Source organism: Salmo salar, chromosome 01 (genome assembly GCF_965601325.2).
Source record: "Salmo salar chromosome 01, fSalSal1, whole genome shotgun sequence".
NCBI classification, from domain to species: Eukaryota; Metazoa; Chordata; class Actinopteri; order Salmoniformes; family Salmonidae; genus Salmo; species Salmo salar.
This window is the reverse complement of record NC_138291.1, coordinates 44,902,027-44,925,356: the sequence shown is the minus strand read 5'-3', so window position 1 is coordinate 44,925,356 and position 23,330 is coordinate 44,902,027. Positions and strand designations below refer to the sequence as shown.

Here is a 23,330-nt window from a genome sequence, read left to right as displayed (position 1 = left end):
CCCTGATGTCTCTCTGGAAGGAGATCCTCGCCCTGAGCTCGTCTACTTTATTGTCCAGAGACTGAACATTCGCGAGTGAAGTATACTCGGAAGCGGTGGATGGAGTGCACACCTCCTGAATCAGACTAGAAGTCCACTCCGAATAATTCTTCTCCGCTGGCGGCGTCTTGGAGCAGCCTCTGGGATAAGTTCAATTGCCCTGGTCGGTACGAACAAAGGATCCAATTCGGGAAAGTCGTGTTCCTGGTCGTAATGCTGGGGAGTTATCGCCGCTCTGATATCCAAAAGTTCTTTCCAGCTGTATGTAATAATACAAAAAAAACGTTCTGGGCTAATAATGTAACAAATAATACACCAAAAATATATATACTGCAAAGTTGCATAGGAGCTAGCAACAGGACTGCCATGTCTGTCGGCGCCAGGCTCTTTCCATTGAATACAGGCAGTTGACGTCAACAACCTTCATCGAATATTTAAAAAATGATTACAATAATGATTACAATACTAATTTATCTACAAATATAAAGAAAGGGTAGGCGGGAGCTAGACAACCTCCCATGAGGCTTTGTGGACAACGACTCCCGTTGTTAGGGTCAGTATATCCATCATCTTTGGTTTGACTATGTTTTCCTCTGACCGAAATCTGTATGGAGGTTAAGTGAGAGTCTCGTATTTGGTCAACAAAAACATGTAACTGGTAATTTGATCTAATAGCAGTTTCATAATGTGGACGCACGTGGCATTTCGGCAACTTTGAAAAAACAACTTTATATCTGAGTTGTGCCTGTTGTCATAGAGATAGATAGAGGACTCGATTGATATAACCTTTTTTAGGGACATTGCCATGGAGGGCTTTCACCATTTTTGTTTTGGGAGACTCATTCAGCCTCAATGGCGCTGCCCATGCTGTCACAGATACGACAATGGCACCGATACAAATATGAGTTGTCTATCTAATCTCTATGGCCTGTTGTTCGCCCTCTCATTGGCTAGAATGGTCCCACCTGATCTCCGCCTGCCTTCCATCTTTGAGGACATGTATTTCAATTGTTATTGCGGTCACTTGACTATCTTGACATTATAATAGACAGCGCTGTAACTCTTTCAGGTTGTGAATACGTTTTCCGCACATCTTTAGTAGTAGTATTAACATTACCAATGACATCAGGAACTCGGAACTATTAATAAAAGATATGCGCTGATTACCAGGAGTGGGGTTCGAACCCACGCGGACATATGTCCATTGGATCTTAAGTCCAACGCCTTAACCACTCGGCCATCCTGGTTGGCGTAAAATAGAGGTCCAATACCAGATCATGGATATCGATATATACTGCAAAGATTAATCATTTTCTTGCATGCCACTCGCAAAAATGTAACATTCCAATGTAAAAAAGAATCTTAATCAAACGGCATTATATGTCGTTGCAGCGGGTGCTACTGTGATTATCAAAGCAGATGGCTACTCTGACATTCTATTGTAACGATGTTGCAAGACAACTGTTGACCAGCCTGACTTCAGCCAGATCAACAGATACAAATCGAAAGCTTGACAATGTGTTCTATCAAATGAATACATTCCCTTGATGACGATACGGCATAAATTGGGCAGTCAATTGTAGTTATTTGAATGATGTGCTTTGTATTATTTTCCCTTGACGTCTATAGGCAATCGTTTCATTGGGGAGAACTTTGTGACCAGTGGTAGAAAAAGCACCCAATTGTGATACTTGAGTAAAAGTATAGATACCTTAACACAAAGTTACTCATGTAAAAGTTAGTCACCCAGTAAAATGCTACTTGAGTAAAAGTCTAAAAGTATTTGGTCCTAAATGTATTTAAGTTTCAAAAGTAAATGTAATTGCTAAAATATACTTAAGTATCAAAAGTAGAAATAATTTCAAATCATATTAAGCAAAGCAGACGTCCCCATTTTCTTGTTTTTAAATGTAGAGATTGCTAGAGGCACACCAACACTCAGACATCATTTACGAATTATGCACTTGTGTTTAGTAAATCCGTCAGATCAGAGGCAGTAGGGATGACCACGTGCTATCTTGACAAGTGCCTGCTGCAGCAGCATTGGTATAGGCAAAGCTTGATTGCCCAATGACCGACCATATACCGCAAACTTCCTGTAGCCTAGGTGATTGACTCACATTCTAAAACATCGGGCACATTGCATTATATTTAATATCATTTAGTGTTCTACCTTCTATACTGTAGGTTGAGGCTCAATTCTGTAATACAAACTGACTTGTGGAAGTATGACTATATAGTTTGCACATCCAATCCTTTCAGATCTACACAGCAGGATCATTAGATATCTGTGGGGAAGGAGCAGTGAGTGGTTGATTTAGGATTGGGCGACTGTCGAACAGAGAGATAGGTACCTCACTTGCTGGTGGGGTTATGGAACACAGACGCTGAAAGTTAGCCTACACGTCACAGCAATCTGATGAGGATTCTATGAGTCTGTTTTTGACTCACGACGGACACTAAAAATAGCAATGGTCTCTTGGATATCTGCATGTGATGTGTACTATACAATGGAAAAATCAAGGTATATTCTTGTTTTCTTAACAATGTCAAATCCTGTTGAGTCATTTAGAGGTTGCCTTCTGTTGCAATATCAGTCAGTGTAGCAATAACGGTTGTGTCTCCAAGAAAATAACTCAAATGTATCACAATTATAAGTTTAGAATGATGCATCATGATCAAGTAATTGTGTACATCAGAAATGGATGCTCAGATGAAACACAAAGGGCCATTCTACAGCATTTGTATTCATAAAAATCACAATATCCTGTCATTAAACATAAGTAATGTAAAAAAAATTGTAAAATCAAACATTCAATTCAGCAGAACGTTATAGGACAAGTGGGAAAAGTAAGCATTTGAACTGCACTCAAGTAAACATTCTTGATTGACTAATCACGTATTCCTTTAACTGCCAGCCTGGAGCACCGAACAAGTGTTTTCTTTTTATATTAAAGAAATGGAACACCCCATATCACACTATTGCATGTTAGCTTCTGTGGTTTGACATCAAGATGCTTGGTCTTCTCTCCTAACACCAGCTAGGCAAAGGTGTTAATATAAAATGTGTCTTCTACAGTAAGACGCAGAAATAGCTGCATGACATACAAAATGGCACATTCTCATTCAAACTGCATAAATAATTTTAAGCAAACATACCACTGAGTGTACAAAACATTAGGACCACCTGCTCTTTCCATGACATTGACTGACCAGGTGAATCAGTTGAAAGCTATGAATCTTATTGATGTTACCTGTTAAATTTACTTCAATCAGTGTAGATGAAGAGGAGGAGACAGGTTAAAGAAGGATTTTTAAACCTGGAAACATGGATTGTGTATGTGTGCCATTCAGAGGGTGAATGGGCAAGACAAAATATTTAAGTGCCTTTCAATGGGGAATGGTAGTAGATTCAACTCAATATTAAGAAGGTGTTCTTAATGTTTTGTACACTCAGTGTACATTGGAACACCCATACTGTACATCTGAAAATATTCAGAATCAAGTGCATACTTGTGTAAACAACTGCAAATTGATTAATTCTACTTCTTTAAATACATTGTCATGGCCATGAAAACACATTTGAGAGGATCTTGACTTGAGATAAAACAATAACACTATCGGTCTCTGTCTGTCTCACTTGTTGCAGCATGGGAAACAGCAACAGAACAACTTCCTACAGGGGTTGTACTTCTTGTACTTCACCGCCAGCTTGATCTGAGCCTGGGCCTTGCCCACAAAGTCTGTTGTGGCAACTACGTTGGCCTCTGTTGTCCACCATGGCCCCCTGTTCCTCCACCAGCAGATCCATCTGGAAGAACAGCTCATGGATGTCCATATAGTGGAAGTATTACTATATAGTTTATGTATCCAATCCTTTCAGATCTACACAGCAGGATCATTAGATATCTGTGGGGAAGGAGCAGTGAGTGGTTGATTTAGGATTGGGCGACTGTCGAACAGAGAGATAGGTACCTCACTTGCTGGTGGGGTTATGGAACACAGACGCTGAAAGTTAGCCTACACGTCACAGCAATCTGATGAGGATGTTCCGAGTCTGTTTTTGACTCACGACGGACACTAAAAATAGCAATGGTCTCTTGGATATCTGCATGTGATGTGTACTATACAATGGAAATATTGAGGCACATTCTTGTTCTCTTAACAATGTAAAATCCAGTTGAGTCATTTTGAGGTTGCCTTCAGTTGCAATATCAGTCAGTGTAGCAATAACGGTTGTGTGTCTCCAAGAAAGGAAGTCAAATGTATCACAATGATAACAGTTTAGAATGATGCATCATGATCAAGTAATTGTGTACATCAAAAATGAATGCTCAAATGAAACATAAAGGGCCATTCTACAGCATTTATAAAATTCCCAATATCCTGTCATAAAACATAAATAATATCAAGAAATTGTAAAATAATCAAACATTCAATACAGCTGAAAGTTAAAGGAATAGTGGGAGAAGCAAACATTTGAACTGCACTCAAGTAAACATTCTTGATTGACTAATCACGTATTCTTTTAACTGCCAGTCTGGAGCACCGAACAAGTGTTTTCTTTTTACAACATTAAAGAAATGGAACACCCCATATCACACTATTGCATGTTAGCTTCAGCGCTTTGACATCAAGATACTGGGTCTTCTCTCCTAACACCAGCTAGGCAAGGGAGTTAATGTACAGTAAGAGATAGAAATAGCTGCATGACATACAAAATGGCACCCTCATTCAAATTGCATAAATCATTTTAAACATACACTGAGTGCACAAAACATTAGGAACACCTGCTCTTTCCATTACATAGACTGACCAGGTGAATCAGTTGAAAGCTATGATGCCTTATTGATGTCACCTATTAAATCCACTTCAATCAGTGTCGATGAAGGGGAGGAGACAGGTTAAAGAAGGATTTTTAAGCCTGGAGACATGGATTGTAAATGTATGCCATTCAGAGGGTGAATGGGCAAGACAACATATTGAAGTGCCTTTCAGTTGGGAATGGTAGTAGGTTCAACTCAATATTAAGAAGGTGTTCTTAATGTTTTGTACACTCAGTGTACATTGGAACACACATACTGTACATCTGAAAATATTCAGGATCAAGCGCATACTTGTGTAAACAACTGCAAATTGATTACTTCTACTTCTTTAAATACATTGTCATGGCCATGAAAACACATTGGAGAGGATCTTGACTTGAGATAAAACAATAACACTGATATCGGTCTGTCTCACTTGTTGCAGCATGGGCAACAGCAACAGAACAACTTCCTACAGGGGTTGTTCTTCTTGTACTTCACCGCCAGCTTGATCTGAGCCTGGGCCTTGCCCACAAAGTCTGTTGTGGCGACTACGTTGGCCTCTATGTTGTCCACCATGGCCCCCTGTTCCTCCACCAGCAGAGCCATCTGGAAGAACAGCTCATGGATGTCCTTGATCCGACTCTCCAGCTCAACCAGCTCCTTGTGCCGGTTCTCGATCTCCGTAAGCGCTGATCGCGCCGTCCGCCCGTCCGCCAGGAGGTTGTCGGAGAACACGTTCCACTTACCCGTCTCGACCATCTCCTCAATCTGATCTCCGGTCACCTCCTTGCCCATTATCTTTGCCTGGCGCTGGATCCGGGTCTTGCAGTTCTCCCTCTGGCCCATCTCCGCTTGGTTGTACTCAGACATGGCCTCGTGGAAGGCCCCGGTGAGAGAAACATACTGAGAACGCACCATGCGGACCAGAGCAGAATGGGCACCATGCTCTTCTTCCAGCTGTTTGTGCTGCATGCCAATCTTCTCCAGCCGTGTGTAGATGCCCTCCCCCCGGGTCTTGATGCCCTTGGCCAGGGCATTGGAGTCTCGTTTGATGGAGCTGATCCGCCGGACAGAGGTGAGGAATCGGGTGTTCTGCTTGCCCAGGCGCTTCACATCCATCCGGAGCAGAGCGATCTCCTTCCTCATTGACTGGACCTGTCTGAAGATGCTGTCCATCATGTCTTCGCCTTCGAACACCACTGACTGGTGCTCCAGCTGTTCCTTGTCATCAGTGCCCTGACCCTGACCTCCCTCGTCCATGTCTGAAGAAGCGGGGGCCACCCCCTTCAGGTCAACCAGTCTGTCTCTCATCCTACCTGGAATGGGAGGAAAATGTTGAGGGTCACTGTATGATCTCCTTATCATATCCTCTCTTTCATCCTACTTACTGTATATTGTAGAGCAGAACCCTGCTAGAGCAGTGCAGTTTTCAGTCTTTATGATCATGCAAGAAATTTGATGTTGAGTTTTTCATGCCTTAAAGAAGTTAGCGAGCTGCATAAACTGTATTAAGTGCAGCATATCTGATTTAAACAGATAACAGCCACAAGCCCTCTTTCTATTAAGGCAATTTAACGCCATTCTATAAGAGGAAATTAAATGACACCTATTAGCGCTGCAGACGATACAGGACTATTAAAGGCTCAGTGCACTACTTTTGTGAAGAAAAAAAATGTTTCAATGTTTTAATTAATATGTTGGGTTTTTTCAGCACCCCTACATGTTGCGGCTATGGACTGTGGTGACTTTATTTTTTATAGACATCAGTTATTAGATTCCACTCCATTGGACTCATTGGACATCTGTAACAAAAGTTACGATTTTAACAACAATTTGATCACTGAAAGACATAGATGATCAAATCTGTGGTGTGTTTCTTTACCACCCTTTAACACACCTCAAACCTTTTCCAAACATTTAATTATAGGCTTAGGTTATGACTTATCGTCTCTCTATAATCTCTTTCATGAGGCTACATGTATTTTACTGTTACAGTAGGCTACACAAGAGAATGCAATATGACAAGTTTCTTTCTGTGCACCAACTGAACACCTTGACAAAAGTATCAGGCCAAAACACAAGCGCACGTACACACCTACTGTACAGTACCAGTCAAAAGTTTGGACACACGTGCTCATTTAAGGGTTTTTCTTTATTTGTACTATTTTCTACATTGTAGAATAGTAGTGAAGACATCAAACTATGAAATAACACATAAGGAATCATGTAGAAACCATAAAAGTGTTAAAGAAATCTAAATATATTTTATATTTGAGATTCTTCAAAGGAACCACCCTTTGCCATGATGCCAGCTTTGCACACTCTTGGCATTCTCTCAACCAGCTTCATGAGGTAGTCACCTGGAATGCATTTCAATTAACAGGTGTGCCTTGTTAAAAGTTATTTTGTGGAATTTCTTTCCTTCTTAATGTGTTTGAGCCAAACAGTTGTGTTGTGACAAGGTAGGGATGGTATACAGAAGATAGCCCTATTTGGTAAAATACCAAGTCCATATTATGGCAATAACAGCTTAAATAAGCAAAGAGAAACGACAGTCCATCATTACTTTAAGGCATGAAGGTCAGTCAAAAACAGAAAATGTCAAGAACTTTTAACGTTTCTTCAAGTGCAGTCCAAAAACCATCAAGCGCTATGATGAAACTGGCTCTCATGAGGACCACCACAGGAATGGAAGACCCAGAGTTACCTCTGCTGCAGAGGATAAGTTTATTAGAGTTAACTGCACCTCAGATTGCAACCCAAATAAAATGCTTCACAGAGTTCAAGTGTCTGATGAGTCCAAACGCCATGTGTTTGTGAGACGCAGAGTATGTGAACGGATGATCTCAGCATGTGTAATTCCCACCGTGAAGCATGGAGGAGGAGGTGTGATGGTGTGGGGGTGCTTTGCTGGTGACACTGTCTGTATTTTATTTTGAATTCAAGGCACACTTAATCAGCATGGCTACCACAGTATTCTGCAGCGATACACCATCCCATCTGGTTTGAGCATAGTGGGACTATCATTTGTTTTTCAACGGGACAATGACCCAAAACAAACCTCCAGACTGTATTTGACCAAGGAGAGTGATTGAGTGCTGCAGATGACCTGGCCTCCACAAATCACCCGACCTCAACCCAATTGAGATGTTTTTTTGATGAGATGGACCACAGAGTGAAGGAAAAGCAGCTAACAAGTGCTCAGCATATGTGGGAACTCCTTCAAAACTGTTGGAAAAGCATTCCTCATGAAGGTGGTTGAGAGAACACCAAGAATGTGCAAAGCTGTTATCAAGGCAAAGGGTGGCTACTTTGAAGAATCTAAAATCTAAAATATATTTTGATTTGTTTAACACTTTTTTGATTACTACATGATTCCATATGTGTTATTTCAAAGTTTTGATGTCTTCACTATTATTCTACACTGTAGAAAATAGTAAAAATAAAGAAAAACCCTTGAATAAGTAGGTGTGCCCAAACTTTTGACTGATACTGTATATTGGCGACATTATTTATTGTAACAGAAAACAGGCGCAAAATATTACATTCAAATGAAATAAAGCAGCTCAAAATTTCACTCGCCCAACAACCCAGACTCAACTTGATGAGAAAACGCATCTCATCACAACCTAGCGTACAGTAGGCTCAATTAAATAACAGGAAAGAAACAACTCCAAACTTAATCAGAAACATTTACCTGATATCGTGCTCCGTAGACTATCCTATAACACCACAATCATTCAAACAGAACAGACAAATGCTCGAAGAATCATTTCCCCTTTCTGCTCCGTTTAGTCATCTCGCTGTGTCTGCCAGGAACCAACCCACCACCTACTTTATTGCGTATATTCATTAGTGCAAACTGTAGCAAATCGTAACAAAACGTTTCGTATTGGGTGAATTCAGATTGAGCCGTCCCGTGTCTGCACGTTTGGTTCCGTTTGGTTCCTACTGAATACACCCCTGGCAGGGAGTTTCCCCTTGGCTGCTCTAACTTTTCTCATCCACAGCAACAGTGAAGGTGAAAAAAGCGGAAGCAAGGACAACAACCATGTTCCCGTTTTCATATTTTAAACTCTTAAAACATTGTTGACAGTAATCATTTATATTGTGGTTGTTTTATGTTACTGGAAACTGAGATTTAGTCAATGTTGTTGTACATTATACTTCTGGTATATTTGAATGAGCATGATGGAACATATTGTGCATATGGGGCGGATTCCAACCTGAGTTAAGCGTGCGTAAATTGAACGCAATTCCCGTTTTATGCCCTTTTCTCTCTAAGCATATTCTGAATTTGAACATAAGCAAGAGAACAGCATGGCATTCTAACCTTGATTTAATTCCATGGTACGAATTAATGGGGAGTCGGCGGCGTTTAGCTCCCCTAAATGCAACAAAAGTCAACATTTGGCGTGTCTCCACATAATGCTAATTTAGCCATTCTCATATTTCTTTAAAATGCAGTGGTAAATATATTTTACAGTGGTCAATATGAAAATAAAATATTCCAATGAAACGAACCTCTCTGTCATGGTTTTAACATTTCTTTTCTATGTGGGAAAGCCGCCCAGCTGGTAGGCCTAGTGCTGAATTTCAGCCTCAGCTGAGCTCCTTTATGCATATTTCTTTGCCAGGCGACCTTGATAAAAAAATAGCCATTATTCCAATGAATTATATTTATCCGTTAATTTATCATCGTTTGCTTTAGTCATTCAGCTGTTTAGAGCGCTCATTGCTTTGTCGTTCAGGTGCGCGGGTACTGGTGTTAACCGTGCCATCTGTGGCCAGAAGTAGTAGACCATTTATTTATCTTCATTATTTTCTATCTGTTTTCTTTACTGGATCACCTTTGGCATTTGGTATTTATTAGGATCCACATTAGCCGCTGCAAAAGCATCAGCTACTCTACCTGGGGTCCTTATGAAACATGACATAATACATTGTACAGAACATTATTAGAGAAGGACTGAAATACATACATTTAAAACGTCACACATAGCCTATTTATCAATACATACACACAATATCTAGGTCTAATACATAATACATGGAAAATTACAATAAAATATATATAAAATGACTGTCTCTTCACAGTCCCCTTTGTGCAGTAAGGTGTTTTTTTAACCGTTTTTTTAAACTATTTTTATTCCTACCTTGAGTTATCTGGGGTGGCAGAGCGTCCCATGTAGTCATGGCTCTATTTAATACTGTGCGTTGCCCAGCCTCTGTTCTGGACCTGGGGACTGTGAAGAGACCTCTACTTGCATGTCTTGTGTTGTGTGGATGAGTGTCCAAACTGTTGGCCAACTGCTTGAACAGACACTTCGGTACCTTCAACACATCGATACATCACACAAAGACCAATAGTGATGCAGTTAATCTCTTCACAACTTTGAGCCAGGAGAGACTGACATGCGTGTTACTGGAACTTTCCCTCCGTGCACATCTAAGTGCAATACGTGCTGCTTTGTTCTTGACCAACTGCAATTTACCCATGTCCCTCTTTCCCGCACATGACCACACAACTGGGCAGTAATCCAGGTGCGAAAAAACGAGGGAATGTCAAGAAGGAAGAGCAACGTCCTATCATGGACAGGCCTCTTCCCATTTTAGCAACCATTGAGTCTATATGTTTTGACCATGTGATGATGGTCGATAATTTCACTAGACTAGCCTACAGCCTACAGCTAGATAACAATGCGCATCGAATCCACCCAACAAGTATACGTTAATGACAGTAGGCCTATGGTTGACTCTTTCGGTCAGAAGCATTCGATTTTGCAATGGCATAGGCCTATATTATTTTGGATTTGTGTGCCCATGAGAACTGTTTCACGGCAAAACATAATACAATGAAACGTATGCATAGTTACACTTACAGTGCATTTTCCCGAGATCTCCAAGATCTATTAGTAATGACGAATAACGCTGTCGTACATGTCATTCATGTAAGGAAAGAAAAATAGTGTTTTATGTCACACGATCTGTGAAGACTCCAAACATTAACTCATGAATTATGGACACCTCATGAACTAGGGTGTAGAACATGTTTTGATTCAACTAATGTATTATTTAATTTTGCTTTGCTTTATCTTAGGCCAGGTCGCAGTTGTAAATGAGAACTTGTTCTCAACTTGGCCTGTTGTAAATGAAAACTTGTTCTCAACTAGCTTACCTGTTTTAATAAAGGTGAAATTAAAAAAATGTAAATGTATTTTTTTTAATATATTGAATGTAGGCTAACTATTCTGCCTGTGTTCATGTGTTTAAAATTGCCTTGGCTGAGAGGGTAGGCTTCCGCAGTAGTGTAGGCCTGGTGGAGGGTAAATGCAAGTAAACGCTGTTCACCCACATTTAAAAAGAAAATGCATTGAAAGCATAGGGAGCGGTACTTTTTTTCACAGCGACCGGCAATCAGAGTTTACCCACCTATTTTTTTTAACACTATACCACTGGCTACCGGTAGGCCTATTTGAAGTTCAGGCTAATACACATTGTATCCTAGTCTAGTAAATTGAGCATGTGTGTTAGGTTGACCATCCCGTTTTTCCCTAGACAGTTTCAGCCCCATTTCAGGTGTCCTGACTTTTCAGGCTACAAAAAAAGGGACATTTGGCCTAATCAATGGGAATGGCAGACTGTCATTAGGCACACTTCTTGTTGTTTTGTAACAGATGTTTATTTCCATTAATCAAATGGTGCGAGTATTCATGCAGTTTGGATGTTGGAATCATGTTGTGGAAGAACATGCCTACTTTTTAAAGTGATTTGTTTGACAATCAGATGACAACATCATGACTGGTTGTGTTCATGCCACATTAAAAGGTCATACTTTTTTACTGTTTAAATGAATGTCATAGTGTAATTCACACTGCTTAATGCCCTCATAATTACATCACCTTTACGTGCAAGGAAACCATGAATAAGGTTGAGCGAACCTGCCTGTTCCAAGTGGAAAAAGCATCTACTTCCTTTTTTCCGATAGAAATAACAGCATTCGCCATGCACTGTAATTTATAAATTGATAAGATCTATTGATAAGAGCTAGGTAAATAAGTCATCAGTTTGGAGGAGGGGATTATAAAAACACATAGCAATTGTTTTAGATTATTTTTCCTTATGATCCTCGGAGAAGAATGTGAAACCAGTCATATCGAAGCAAATCATTTGGGACATGCAGCCTATTTGAACCATTATGGAACTCAGACCACACACAGCAGATTAAACCTGGAGCCTGGCGCACGGTTCACGACGACTGGACCGTTGTCATACAGTTCCATGATTAGTGAAGGTAGATTAGGTAGATTATAGACTATTGTTCAACCCTTATTGTACACTTTTTCCCCCCTTCCAATATTTCATGGATTGACCTTGAATATGACAACTTAGAGGATAAATCAATACAGTGAGGGAAAAAAGTATTTGATCCCCTGCTGATTTTGTACGTTTGCCCACTGACAAAGAAATGATCAGTCTATAATTTTAATGGTGGGTTTATTTGAACAGTGAGAGACAGAATAACAACCAAAAAATCCAGAAAAACGTATGTCAAAAAAGTTATAAAAGGATTTGCATTTTAATGAGGGAAATAAGTATTTGACCCCCTCTACAAAACATGACTTAGTACATCGTGGCAAAACCCTTTTTGGCAATCACAGAGGTCAGATGTTTCTTGTAGTTGGCCACCAGGTTTGCACACATCTCAGGAGGGATTTTGTCCCACTCTTCTTTGCAGATCTTCTCCAAGTCATTAAGGTTTCGAGGCTGACGTTTGGCAACTCGAACCTTCAGCTCCCTCCACAGATTTTCTATGGGATTAAGGTCTGGAGACTGGCTAGGCCACTCCAGGACCTTAATGTGCTTCTTCTTGAGCCACTCCTTTGTTGCCTTGGCCGTGTGTTTTGGGTCATTGTCATGCTGGAATACCCATCCATGACCCATTTTCAATGCCCTGGCTGAGGGAAGGAGGTTCTCACCCAAAATTTGACGGCACATGGCCCCGTCCATCGTCCCTTTGATGCGGTGAAGTTGTCCTGTCCCCTTAGCAGAAAAACACCCCCAAAGCATTATGTTTCCACCTCCATGTTTGACGGTGGGGATGGTGTTCTTGGGGTCATAGGCAGCATTCCTCCTCCTCCAAACACAGTTGAGTTGATGCCAAAGAGCTCCATTTTGGTCTCATCTGACCACAACACTTTCACCTAGTTGTCCTCTGAATCATTCAGATGTTTATTGGCAAACATTGGCAAACTTATTTCCCTCATTAAAATGCAAATCAATTTATAACATTTTTGACATGCGTTTTTCTGGATTTTTTTGTTGTTATTCTGTCTCTCACTGTTGAGTTGATGCCAAAGAGCTCCATTTTGGTCTCATCTGACCACAACACTTTCACCCAGTTGTCCTCTGAATCATTCAGATGTTCATTGGCAAACTTCAGTTGTCCTCTGAATCATTCAGATGTTCATTGGCAAACATTGGCAAACTTATTTCCCTCATTAAAATGCAAATCAATTTATAACATTTTTGACATGCGTTTTTCTGGATTTTTGTTGTTGTTATTCTGTCTCTCACTGTTGAAATAAACCTACCATTAAAATTATAGACTGATCATTTCTTTGTCAGTGGGCAAACGTACAAAATCAGCAGGGGATCAAATACTTTTTTCCCTCACTGTATATTTTGTGCGTAAAGGCTCTCCAAACCTGTTTTGATTCATGCATACTTTCCTAACCCTAAAATTAGCCTAAAATCTGAGTATTTTTTAATCTACCAGTTGGTGCTGAAACGGCGACGAATATGCATTAGATGGATTTATTTCATTGATCCCTATATTCTGAACCCGTTCTTTCGATGTATTCTAGTGAGTCAGCCAACAAAACTTTAATTAAAGGTACACAATATTTAAAGGGATGGCTTAAGATAAATGTACTGAAAACCCTATTGAATGAAAACTAGAGGAGAAAATCTGTTGGCCAGCAAGTGGGAGGGTTTTCAGAGGTTGAATTAAATGTATTGAGCACACACGAGGGAACCATGCCTCCAAAGCCCTTTATGCACCTGCATAAGGTAAGTCTGACTACAATGTACTGAGAAGTGCGTACGGACGTTGTGCATTTCCTAAATCGGAAACGGACCCTATTATACTAGTGCATGGCAATTGCCCATTTTCAATGAAGGTAGGCCTACTTTTCATACAAATCAGTGTGATTTCCAGAGCCACTTCCAGTCTCTGAATAAGTGCTGTTTGTTTCCAATAAATGCTTCTGCTATGGGTAGATATTGTCTTCAGAAAGTATTCATACCCCTTGACTTATTTCACATTTTGTTGTGTTACAGCCTGAATTAAAACAAATAAAAAAATGGGTGTTTTTCTCACCCATCTACACACAATACCCCATAATGACAATATGAAAACAGATTTTTTTAAACGTTAGCAAATGTATTGAAAATTAAATTGACAAATATCCTATTTACATAAGTATTCACATATTTGACAGCGATTACAGCTGTGAGTCTTTCTGTGTAAGTCTCTAAGCTTTGCACACCTGGACTGTACAATATTTGCACATTATTCTTAAAAAGATTATTCAAGCTCTGTCAAGTTGGTTGTTGATAATTGTTAGACAGCCATTTTCATGTCTCGTCATAGATTTTCAAGCCGATTTATGTCAAAACTGTAACTAGGCCACTCAGGAACATTCAATGTCGTCTTGGTAAGCAACGCCAGTGTATATTTGGCCTTGTGTTTTAGGTTATTGTCCTGCTGAAAGGTAAATTGTCTGATGGAAAGCAAGATGAACCAGGTTTTCCTCTAGGATTTTTCCTGTGCTTAGCTATATTCCTTTTCTTTTTATAAAAAAACTAAACTGCCTAGTCCTTGCCAATGACAAACACATCCATAACATGATGCAGCCACCATCATGCTTGAAAATATGAAGCTTTGTACTCAGTGATGTGTTGTGTTGGATTTGATCTAAACATAACACTGTATTCAGGACATGAAGTTAACTTCTTTGCCACATTTTTTGCAGTTTTACTTTAGTTTTGGGATATTTCATTCTGTACAAGCTTCCTTCTTTTCACTCTGTCAATTAGGTTAGTATTGTGGAGTAACTACAATGTTGTTGATCCATCCTCAGTTTTGTATTTTTTTTAACAGCCATTAAACTCTGTTACTGTTTTAAAGTCACTGTTGGCCTCATGGTGAAATCCCTGAGAGGTTTCTTTCCTCTCCGGCAACTGAGTTAGGAAGGACGCCTGTATCTGTGTAGTGACTGGGTGTATTGTTTCACCATCCAAAGTGTAATTAATAACTTCACCATGCTCAAAGGGATATTCAATGTATGTTTTTTTTTTACCCGTCTACCAATAGGTGCCCTTCTTTGCGAGGTATTGGAAAACCTTGGTCTTTGTGATTGAATCTGTGATTGAAATTCACTACTCGACTGAGGGACCTTCCAGATACTGTAATTGTATGTGTGGGGTAGAGATGCGGTAGTCATTCAAAAAGCATGTTAAGCACTATTATTGCATAGAGAGTAAGTCCATACAACTTATTATGTGACTTGATAAGCACATTCTTACTCCTGAACTTATTTAGGCTTGCCATAACAAAAGGATTGCAAACTTATTTACTCCTTATTGACTCCTATCAACAACCCCTATCAACATCTGCTTCCTCTATTACCAAATCAGCTTCCCATTGTGCTAATGATAAGAATTTACACATCAGCTCATCCTTCTCAATACTAAAGTCCAAATTATCAAACCTAGAATAGAAAGAGTTCAGACTCTCTGCAAACTCAATGCAATGTTCTTTTGATTGAAAGTGTCATTGGTTGGTAGTCCAGAGAGAGTTTTTAGGCCCTTCTATGCATCCCTCATACAGTATTTCCCTCCTGGAAATGGTTATCCATCGTTACCTGGCCTTATTGTAGGCCAACCTCGCAGTCCCACTGCTTTCTTAAAAAAATCATATTATTTACAATAATATCAAGGTAATTAATGTATCACATACATAATGTATCAGATGAGATATACAATCATTTGCAACATGGAAAGCAGCAACAGAACAGTTTCTTGATGGGATTGTTCTTGTCATATCTTTTGGCTTCGTTCAGTTGATCCCTGGCAATCGCGATAGGTGCCTCCGTCTTTTGTACGTTGGTCTCGATGTTGTTGAGCACCGCTCCCTGTTCCTCTGTCAACACAGCCACATCCAGAAACAGCTCTTGAACCCCCTGGATCCTCTTCTCCAGGTCCAGCAGCTCTTTGTGTCTACTAGCAATCTGCGTCAGTGCCGACTGGGCCGTCCCATCAGCCAGGGCGTTGAAGATATTCAACTGCTGCCCGCTCTCCATCATCTCCTCAACCTCCTCAGACGTGACGTCTCTGCCCACAATCGCCATCTGTCTCTGGATCAGTTTCTTACAGTTCTCCCTGTGTCCCAGCTCTGTCTCATTGTAGTTGAACATCACTTCCCTGAAGGTGGTGCTCAGGTTGGTGTACTGCGTCCGGGCGATACGTACCACGTGGTCAGTGCTACCTCGTTGAACCTCCAGCTTCCTGGTCTCCCTGTTCATCCTGTGCAGCCTCTGCAACACAGCCCCTCCTCTGGCCTTGATGTCTGTTGCAATGTTGTTGGCGTCCCTGATCACATCACTGGTGTCGTCCATAAATGTATTGTTCAAGGCGTGGTAGTTCTGGTCCCGGAGCTGGGCATGGTCTTCCTGGATCTGTTGGATCTCCTGCCGAACATTTTGGGCCTCCTGGAGAATGCGGTTCAGCTCAGGGTCGTTGTCAGGTGCCACTGTTGCACAGTTCCTGCCCGAATGGGCAGACAGGTCATTTAGGTCCAGGTCCACATTGGGGAAGGCCTCATTGGTATAACCTCCTCCTCCTCCAGGCTCGTCCAACGCATCCTGAAGTTGGCCAAATCTGTCTTTCATCTGGAGAGAGAGAGAGAGTCAGTGCTAACCATTGACCCAGCCACCATACCATACCACCAGGCTACCCATCTGCTACCTGTGTTGTCCCTCCTGCCTTGCTGGATTCCAATGGCCTATTCAGGCTTAGGAAATCTATTTATTTTTCACACATTTAGATTGAAGCACTTCTCAGTAGTTGGTATTTTGACTTACTGTATGCAGGTGCATAAGGGGCTTTCAGGTGTGGCTCCCTTGCGCACACTGAATACATTTAAAACTTCTTCGGGATCAGTGTCCCTTCCACGGGACGGTAGGCTAATGCGATTAGCATGAGGTTGTAATTTCACCTCCAGCATATGAGGACATATTTTAGGAACTTAGTCAGGGTCTCAATTTACTTTTGAGAGTTAGAATAGTAGGATACACAAGGGGCAATTTCAAAACGTAATTAGTTGTGCATCAGCAGTCTTCCTATTGTTATATGTCACTCACTGACAGTCACTCAATTATCCCATGTCAGTTAAAACATTTTAGATTGTTAAATGAGTCTAGTTAGTCTATCCAGTTTCTAAACTTGTAGTAATCTTGCAGAAAAAATGTTTCTCAACCCCATGGAAAAATGTGTAGAATTGCAGGAAATTTGCTGGAAAGCAAACTCATTTGTTTACTTTTTGTTAATAAAATGTTTTTTTCTGCTAACAGATCCCTCTGTACATATTACATTCTAGTTTTTAATCCCAGCTATTTTAGTAAATGAAGCTACAGCAACCAATGTGATAATGGCTGGGGTCAACCCCCCCCCACAGCTTTTTAAACGTTACAGTGGAAAAGAGGCCGAAATACCTGTCATGTTGACATGCTTTTCAGTTGCTGAAATATGACTGTTTTCACATTTGTCTCCAGCGATCATAAAGTAAAATAGATCTAAAACAATTGTCATTTATATTTACAATTCCATGAACTTAATGGATTGCTTATTTACCTAGGTCTTATCAATAGATAGTATCGATGTATAAATTACAGTGCATTGAGATCGGTGTTATTTCGAAAGGAAAAAAACGAAGTCAATGTTTTTCCACTTGGAACCGATAGGTTGATCGAACATATTCATGGTTTCCTCACATGTAAATGTGGTGGAATTATGAGGCGAAGCGAGAGGCGACACTCGTGAAAATATGTCAATGCGAGAATACAGCGTAAGCAGACCAAGTGGAGATTTTTTGTATGGAGGCCTATGAGAGTGTCGGATTTGACTCCCGTTGTTAGGGCGGAGACAAGACCATCTCGTCTTTATATAGAGTATCTCTGGTCAAGGTAAGAATATGGCGTATCTGTAGACAACCTCTGCCACACCTCCATCTCTATGATCTCCACCCCAAACGAATAGCTGGCTGTCACATGTGTTTTCTTATGCTTAAAGGTAGATGCACAAAGTAAGCATAGTGGGTCAAATTCCGCAATAACTAAGAGCATTGAACTGCAAGGCTCAACTTCTCTGTCGTTTTAGTCCCATGGGTAGCATGCTGTAACAGCATGAAGCTAACCTGTGCACATGCGCAGATACTGTGTGTGACTGTGTGAATATCTGTGGTGCTGCTGCTCATGGCAAAGTCATTCTGCTGAGTCTACCTTGAAGTTAATTGTCAGAATACCCAATACGTTCAGAGAGAAAAGTGGAAGAAAAAGTTAATAAAGTTCAATTTATGCACACATAACTCGGGTCTGAATTCCCCCCATACTGCCTATTTTCCTACATGCTCTGCCTTTTGTCTTGAATCCCATGATTGGCTAGTGTTTTATCCTGTTTTGCCCTTGCCCTTTCCTGTCCTTTACCTGCTTATTTACCCACTGATATCTGAGATCTTCAACCAGTTCATCCCATTCATGTTTTATTTCTTAAAATCAAAATGTCATGCAACTAAACTCACCAAACAAGTTTGTTCTTAATGCAAAGATCTGGTAATAAAGATCTTTTTAAAAGCATACTTGAGCTTGTCTTTTTGTACATGGAAAACTGTGTTTGTTTTTGATTGAATGAGAGTGACTTGGCAAATTAACCCAGTAATTTACCAAAATCTTTGACAAAAAATGTTGGTCTTACCCAATATGAGCATGAAAAGTAGCTTAAACAAGACGCAAGATAAGCTATTTGTCAAAGATTATTATCACATGCCTTTTCACACAGTAGTCTAATATGTAGAGAGTGAAAGGAAAGAGATCACATGTAACCATTGAATAAAAGCAATGATTGAGCCCATTTAACTCTAGGACAAAATAGTAATGATATTCAACATCTACATATTTCAATCAGAATGAGTTTGGTTTGGTTACCCTTCCAATATGATGAATGTTGGTCGTCCAAATATGTTAAATTTCTTCTCCTCTTTTACTCTAAAGTGACCTCAAAAACACAGAAAACGCAGGTAGTGACTAAATATGTCCAATGATGAAAGTGGATGGAACAGGTGAGTTATTCTGAACTGTAAGCCACTGTCGCTTATTGGCCAGGTTAAGTTCTTACAACATTCCAGTCACGTCACAGTCTCATGTCACATGGGCCTATGGAATGTCTGAAAGCTATTGTTTTTAAAGACAACATGTCTATTACAGGACGTGTTGTGCCTTTTTGAATCCAGTCTGCCCGTATCACCCTGATTTCAACTGGATCTCAATAAACATATGACTTGTTTCCAAAACAGTGCTTTATAGACCTATTCCAGAAGGCCTCAAGTCAATAGCACTTTACCTGACCTTGAAAACAAATAAGTCTTCCTGTAATACTACGATTGTACATGGCAGTTTTTTTTAATACTATTTTCATTAAAACACTAGGCATACAAATGCTTTGTTATGGGGTTGTGGCAGGTAGACTGCATAGGGGTGATTACCCAAACAACTAAGGCAAATCATGTAGCCTACGCTAGGCCAAATATGCACAAGATAACACCTACAAAGTTCACCTCACTGTACACTGACAATGCACACCAAAATAATGTGAGAAATAAGAAGGAAGTATTCTAGATATTTAATCTACCAAGTGGGTGTAGTCATCAGAGGAAGTGAAATGTGAATGTGAGACAAGATCACCAAAGTGTTACTGTCAGGGCTACATCCCATCCTCCTCTTTACTTAAGCTATGGTCATACTGTATACATGCTGAACTGCTGGATTATTTCTCATACCTACAAATAAAATAATTACATACTTATTTCATTTATTTCATAAACAAAGTTATGCAACACCCAATGCCCCTGTGTGAAAAAGTAATTGCCCCCTTACACTCAATAACTGGTTGTGCCACCTTTAGCTGCAATGACTCCAACCAAATGCTTCCTGTAGTTGTTGATCAGTTTCTCACATCGCTGTGGAGGAATTTTGGCCCACTCGTCCATGCAGAACTGCTGTAACTCAGCAACATTTGTGGGTTTTCAAGCATGAACTGCTAGTTTCAAGTCCCGCCTCATCTCAGTTGGGATTAGGTCTGGACATTGAATAGGCCATTGTGGTGAAGAAGGCGCAACAGAGCCTCTTCAACCTCAGGAGGCTAAAGAAATTTGGCTTGTCACCTAAAATCCTCACAAATTTTTACAGATGCACAGTTGAAAGCATCCTGTCGGGCTGTATCACCGCTTGGAACAGCAACTGCACTGCCCGCAACCGCAAGGCTCTCCAGAGGGTGGTGCGGTGTGCCCAACGCATTACCGGAGGCAAACTACCTGCCCTCCAGGACACCTACAGCACCCGATGTCACAGGAAGGCCAAAAAGATCATCAAGGACATCAACCACCCGAGCCATTGCCTGTTCACCCCGCTATCATCCAGAAGGCGAGGTCAGTACAGGTGCATCAAAGCTGGGACTGAGAGACTGAAAAACAGCTTCTATCTCAAAGCCATCAGATTGTCAAACAGCAATCACTAGAACATCCCACCGGGGGCCAGCACAGAAAAAGAAAATGTATGAAATTGTATGAAATGTATGCATTCACTACTGTAAGTCGCTCTGGATAAGAGCGTCTGCTAAATGACTATAATGTAAATGTAAATGTAAACATTAGAGGCTGCTGCCTATAAGCATAGACTAGGAATCAATTGACCATTTTAAGGAATGGAACACTAGTCACTTTAATAAGGTTTACATATCTGGCATTACTCATCTCATATGTATTGTTAGGTTCTTATTTTTCAGAGTAAATAACTCATGGATACTAGATAAGCTTTAACCAAGTTTAATTCTTCCTAAAGGTTCTGTACAGCTGTAATCAGACAACCCAACATTTGCCCCACTCAGATATATATATCCCACTTAAGAATCAAATCAAATCCAATTTATTTATATAGCCCTTCTCACATCAGCTGATGCCACAAAGTGCTGTACAGAAACCCAGCCTAAAACCCCAAACAGCAAGCAATGCAGGTGTAGAAGCACAGTGGCTAGGTAAAACTCCCTAGAAAGGCAAAAACCTAGGAAGAAGCCTAGAGAGGAACCAGGCTATGAGGGGTGGCCAGTCCTCTTCTGGTTGTGCCGGGTGGAGATTATAACAGAACATGGCCAAGATGTTCAAATGTTCATAAATGAGCAGCATGGTCAAATAATAATAATCACAGTAGTTGTCGAGGGTGCAACAGGTCAGCACCTCAGGAGTAAATGTCAGTTGGCTTTTCATAGCCGATCATTGAGAGTATCTCTACCACTCCTGCTGTCTCTAGAGAGTTAAAAACAGCAGGTCTGGGACAGGTAGCACATCCGGTGAACAGGTCAGAGTTCCATAGCCGCAGGCAGAACAGTCGGAACTGGAGCAGCAGCACGGCCAGGTGGACTGGGGACAGCAAGGAGTCATCATGCCAGGTAGTCCTGAGGCATGGTCCTAGGGCTCAGGTCCCCCGAGAGAGAGAAAGAAAGAAAGAAAGAAAGAAACAAAGAAAGAAAGAAAGAAAGAAAGAAAGAAAGAAAGAAAGAAAGAAAGAAAGAAAGAAAGAAAGAGAGAAAGAGAGAATTAGAGAGAGCATGCTTAAATTCACACAGGACACTGGAGTAATACTCCAGATATAACAGACTGACCCTAGCCCCTCGACACATAATCTACTGCAGCATAAATACTGGAGGCTGAGACAGGAGGGGTCAGGAGACACTGTGGCCCCATCCGATAATACCCCCGACAGGGCCAAACAGGCAGGATATAACCCCACCCACTTTGCCAAAGCACAGCCCCACACCACTAGAGGGATATCTTCAACCACCAACTTACCTGTAATACTGGAAGAGCACCAGTAAGCCAGTGACTTGGCCCCTGTAATAGGGTTAGAGGCAGAGAATCCCAGTGGAGAGAGGGGAACCGGCTAGACAGAGACAGCAAGGGTGGTTCGTTGCTCCAGTGCCTTTCCGTTCACCTTCACACTCCTGGGCCAGACTACACTCAATCATAAGACCTACTGAAGAGATGGTTGAGACCGAGTCTGCGTCTCTCACATGGCTAGGCAGAGCATTCCATAAAAATGGAGCTCTATAGGAGAAAGCCCTGCCTCCAGCTGTTTGCTTAGAAATTCTAGGGACAATAAGGAGGCCTGCGTCTTGTGACTGTAGCGTACGTGTAGGTATGTACGGCAGGACCAAATCGGAAAGATGGGTAGGAGCAAGCCCATGTAATGCTTTGTAGGTTAGCAGTAAAACCTTGAAATCAGCCCTTGCCTTAACAGGAAGCCAGTGTAGAGAGGCTTTGGTTCTAGTCAGGATTCTAGCAGCCCTATTTAACACTAACTGAAGTTTATTTAGTGCTTTATCCGGGTAGCTGGAAAGTAGAGCATTGCAGTAGTCTAACCTAGAAGTAAGAAAAGCATCGATTCATTTTTCTGCATCAATTTTGGACAGAACATTTCTGATCTTTGCAATGTTACGTAGATGGAAAAAAGCTGTCCTTGAAACAATCTTGATATGTTCGTCAAAAAAGAGATCAGGGTCCAGAGTAACGCCGAGGTCCTTCACAGTTTTATTTGAAATGACTGTACAACCATCAAGATTAATTGTCAGATTCAACAGAAGATCTCTTTGTTTCTTGGGATCTAGAACAAGCATCTCTATTTTGTCCGAGTTTAAAGTAGAAAGTTTGCAGCCATCCACTTCCTTATGTCTGAAACACAGGCTTCTAGCGAGGGCAATTTTGGGGCTTCACCATGTTTCATTGAAATGTACAGCTGTGTGTCATCCGCATAGCAGTGAAAGTTAACATTATGTTTTTGAATGACATCCCCAAGAGGTAAAATATATAGTGAAAACAATAGTGGTCCTAAAACGGAACAGTGAGGAACACTGAAATTTACAGTTGATTCGTCAGAGGACAAACCATTCACAGAGACAAACTGATATCTTTCTGACAGATAAGATCTAAACCAGACCAGAACTTGTCCATGTAGACCAATTTGGATTTCCAATCTCTCCAAAAGAATGTGGTGATCGATGGTATCAAAAGCAGCACTAAGGTCTTGGAGCACGAGGACAGATGCAGAGCCTCGGTCTGACACCATTAAAAGGTAATTTACCAGTTTCACAAGTGCA

The 23,330-nt window shown here is 40.8% G+C and overlaps 2 protein-coding genes, 1 long non-coding RNA gene and 1 other non-coding gene across 4 annotated transcripts; 1 reads left to right on the top strand and 3 right to left on the bottom strand.

Annotated features, from left to right (window-relative positions):
* Positions 1–942: 942 nt before the first annotated feature.
* LOC145878672 (uncharacterized) lies at positions 943–4,637 on the top strand. Its single transcript, XR_014392221.1, has 2 exons — positions 943–2,563; positions 3,689–4,637. It is a non-coding gene; the product is annotated as an uncharacterized LOC145878672 (long non-coding RNA).
* On the bottom strand, positions 1,204–1,286 carry trnal-uaa (transfer RNA leucine (anticodon UAA)). Its single transcript has one exon. It is a non-coding gene; the product is annotated as a tRNA-Leu (tRNA).
* stx11a (syntaxin 11a) lies at positions 2,769–8,586 on the bottom strand. Its single transcript, NM_001173666.1, is given in 2 exon segments — positions 2,769–6,163; positions 8,545–8,586. A coding segment is annotated over 1 exon segment (882 nt). The 5' UTR covers positions 6,159–6,163; positions 8,545–8,586; the 3' UTR covers positions 2,769–5,276.
* Positions 8,587–15,073: 6,487 nt separating this feature from the next.
* On the bottom strand, positions 15,074–19,257 carry LOC106603863 (syntaxin-11). Its single transcript, XM_014198068.3, has 2 exons — positions 19,112–19,257; positions 15,074–16,801 (listed from the first exon to the last, which is right to left on the bottom strand). The coding sequence occupies exon 2, from the start codon at positions 16,799–16,801 to the stop codon at positions 15,896–15,898; it is 906 nt and encodes a 301-aa protein (XP_014053543.1). The 5' UTR covers positions 19,112–19,257; the 3' UTR covers positions 15,074–15,895.
* Between the last annotated feature and the right edge of the window lie 4,073 nt (positions 19,258–23,330).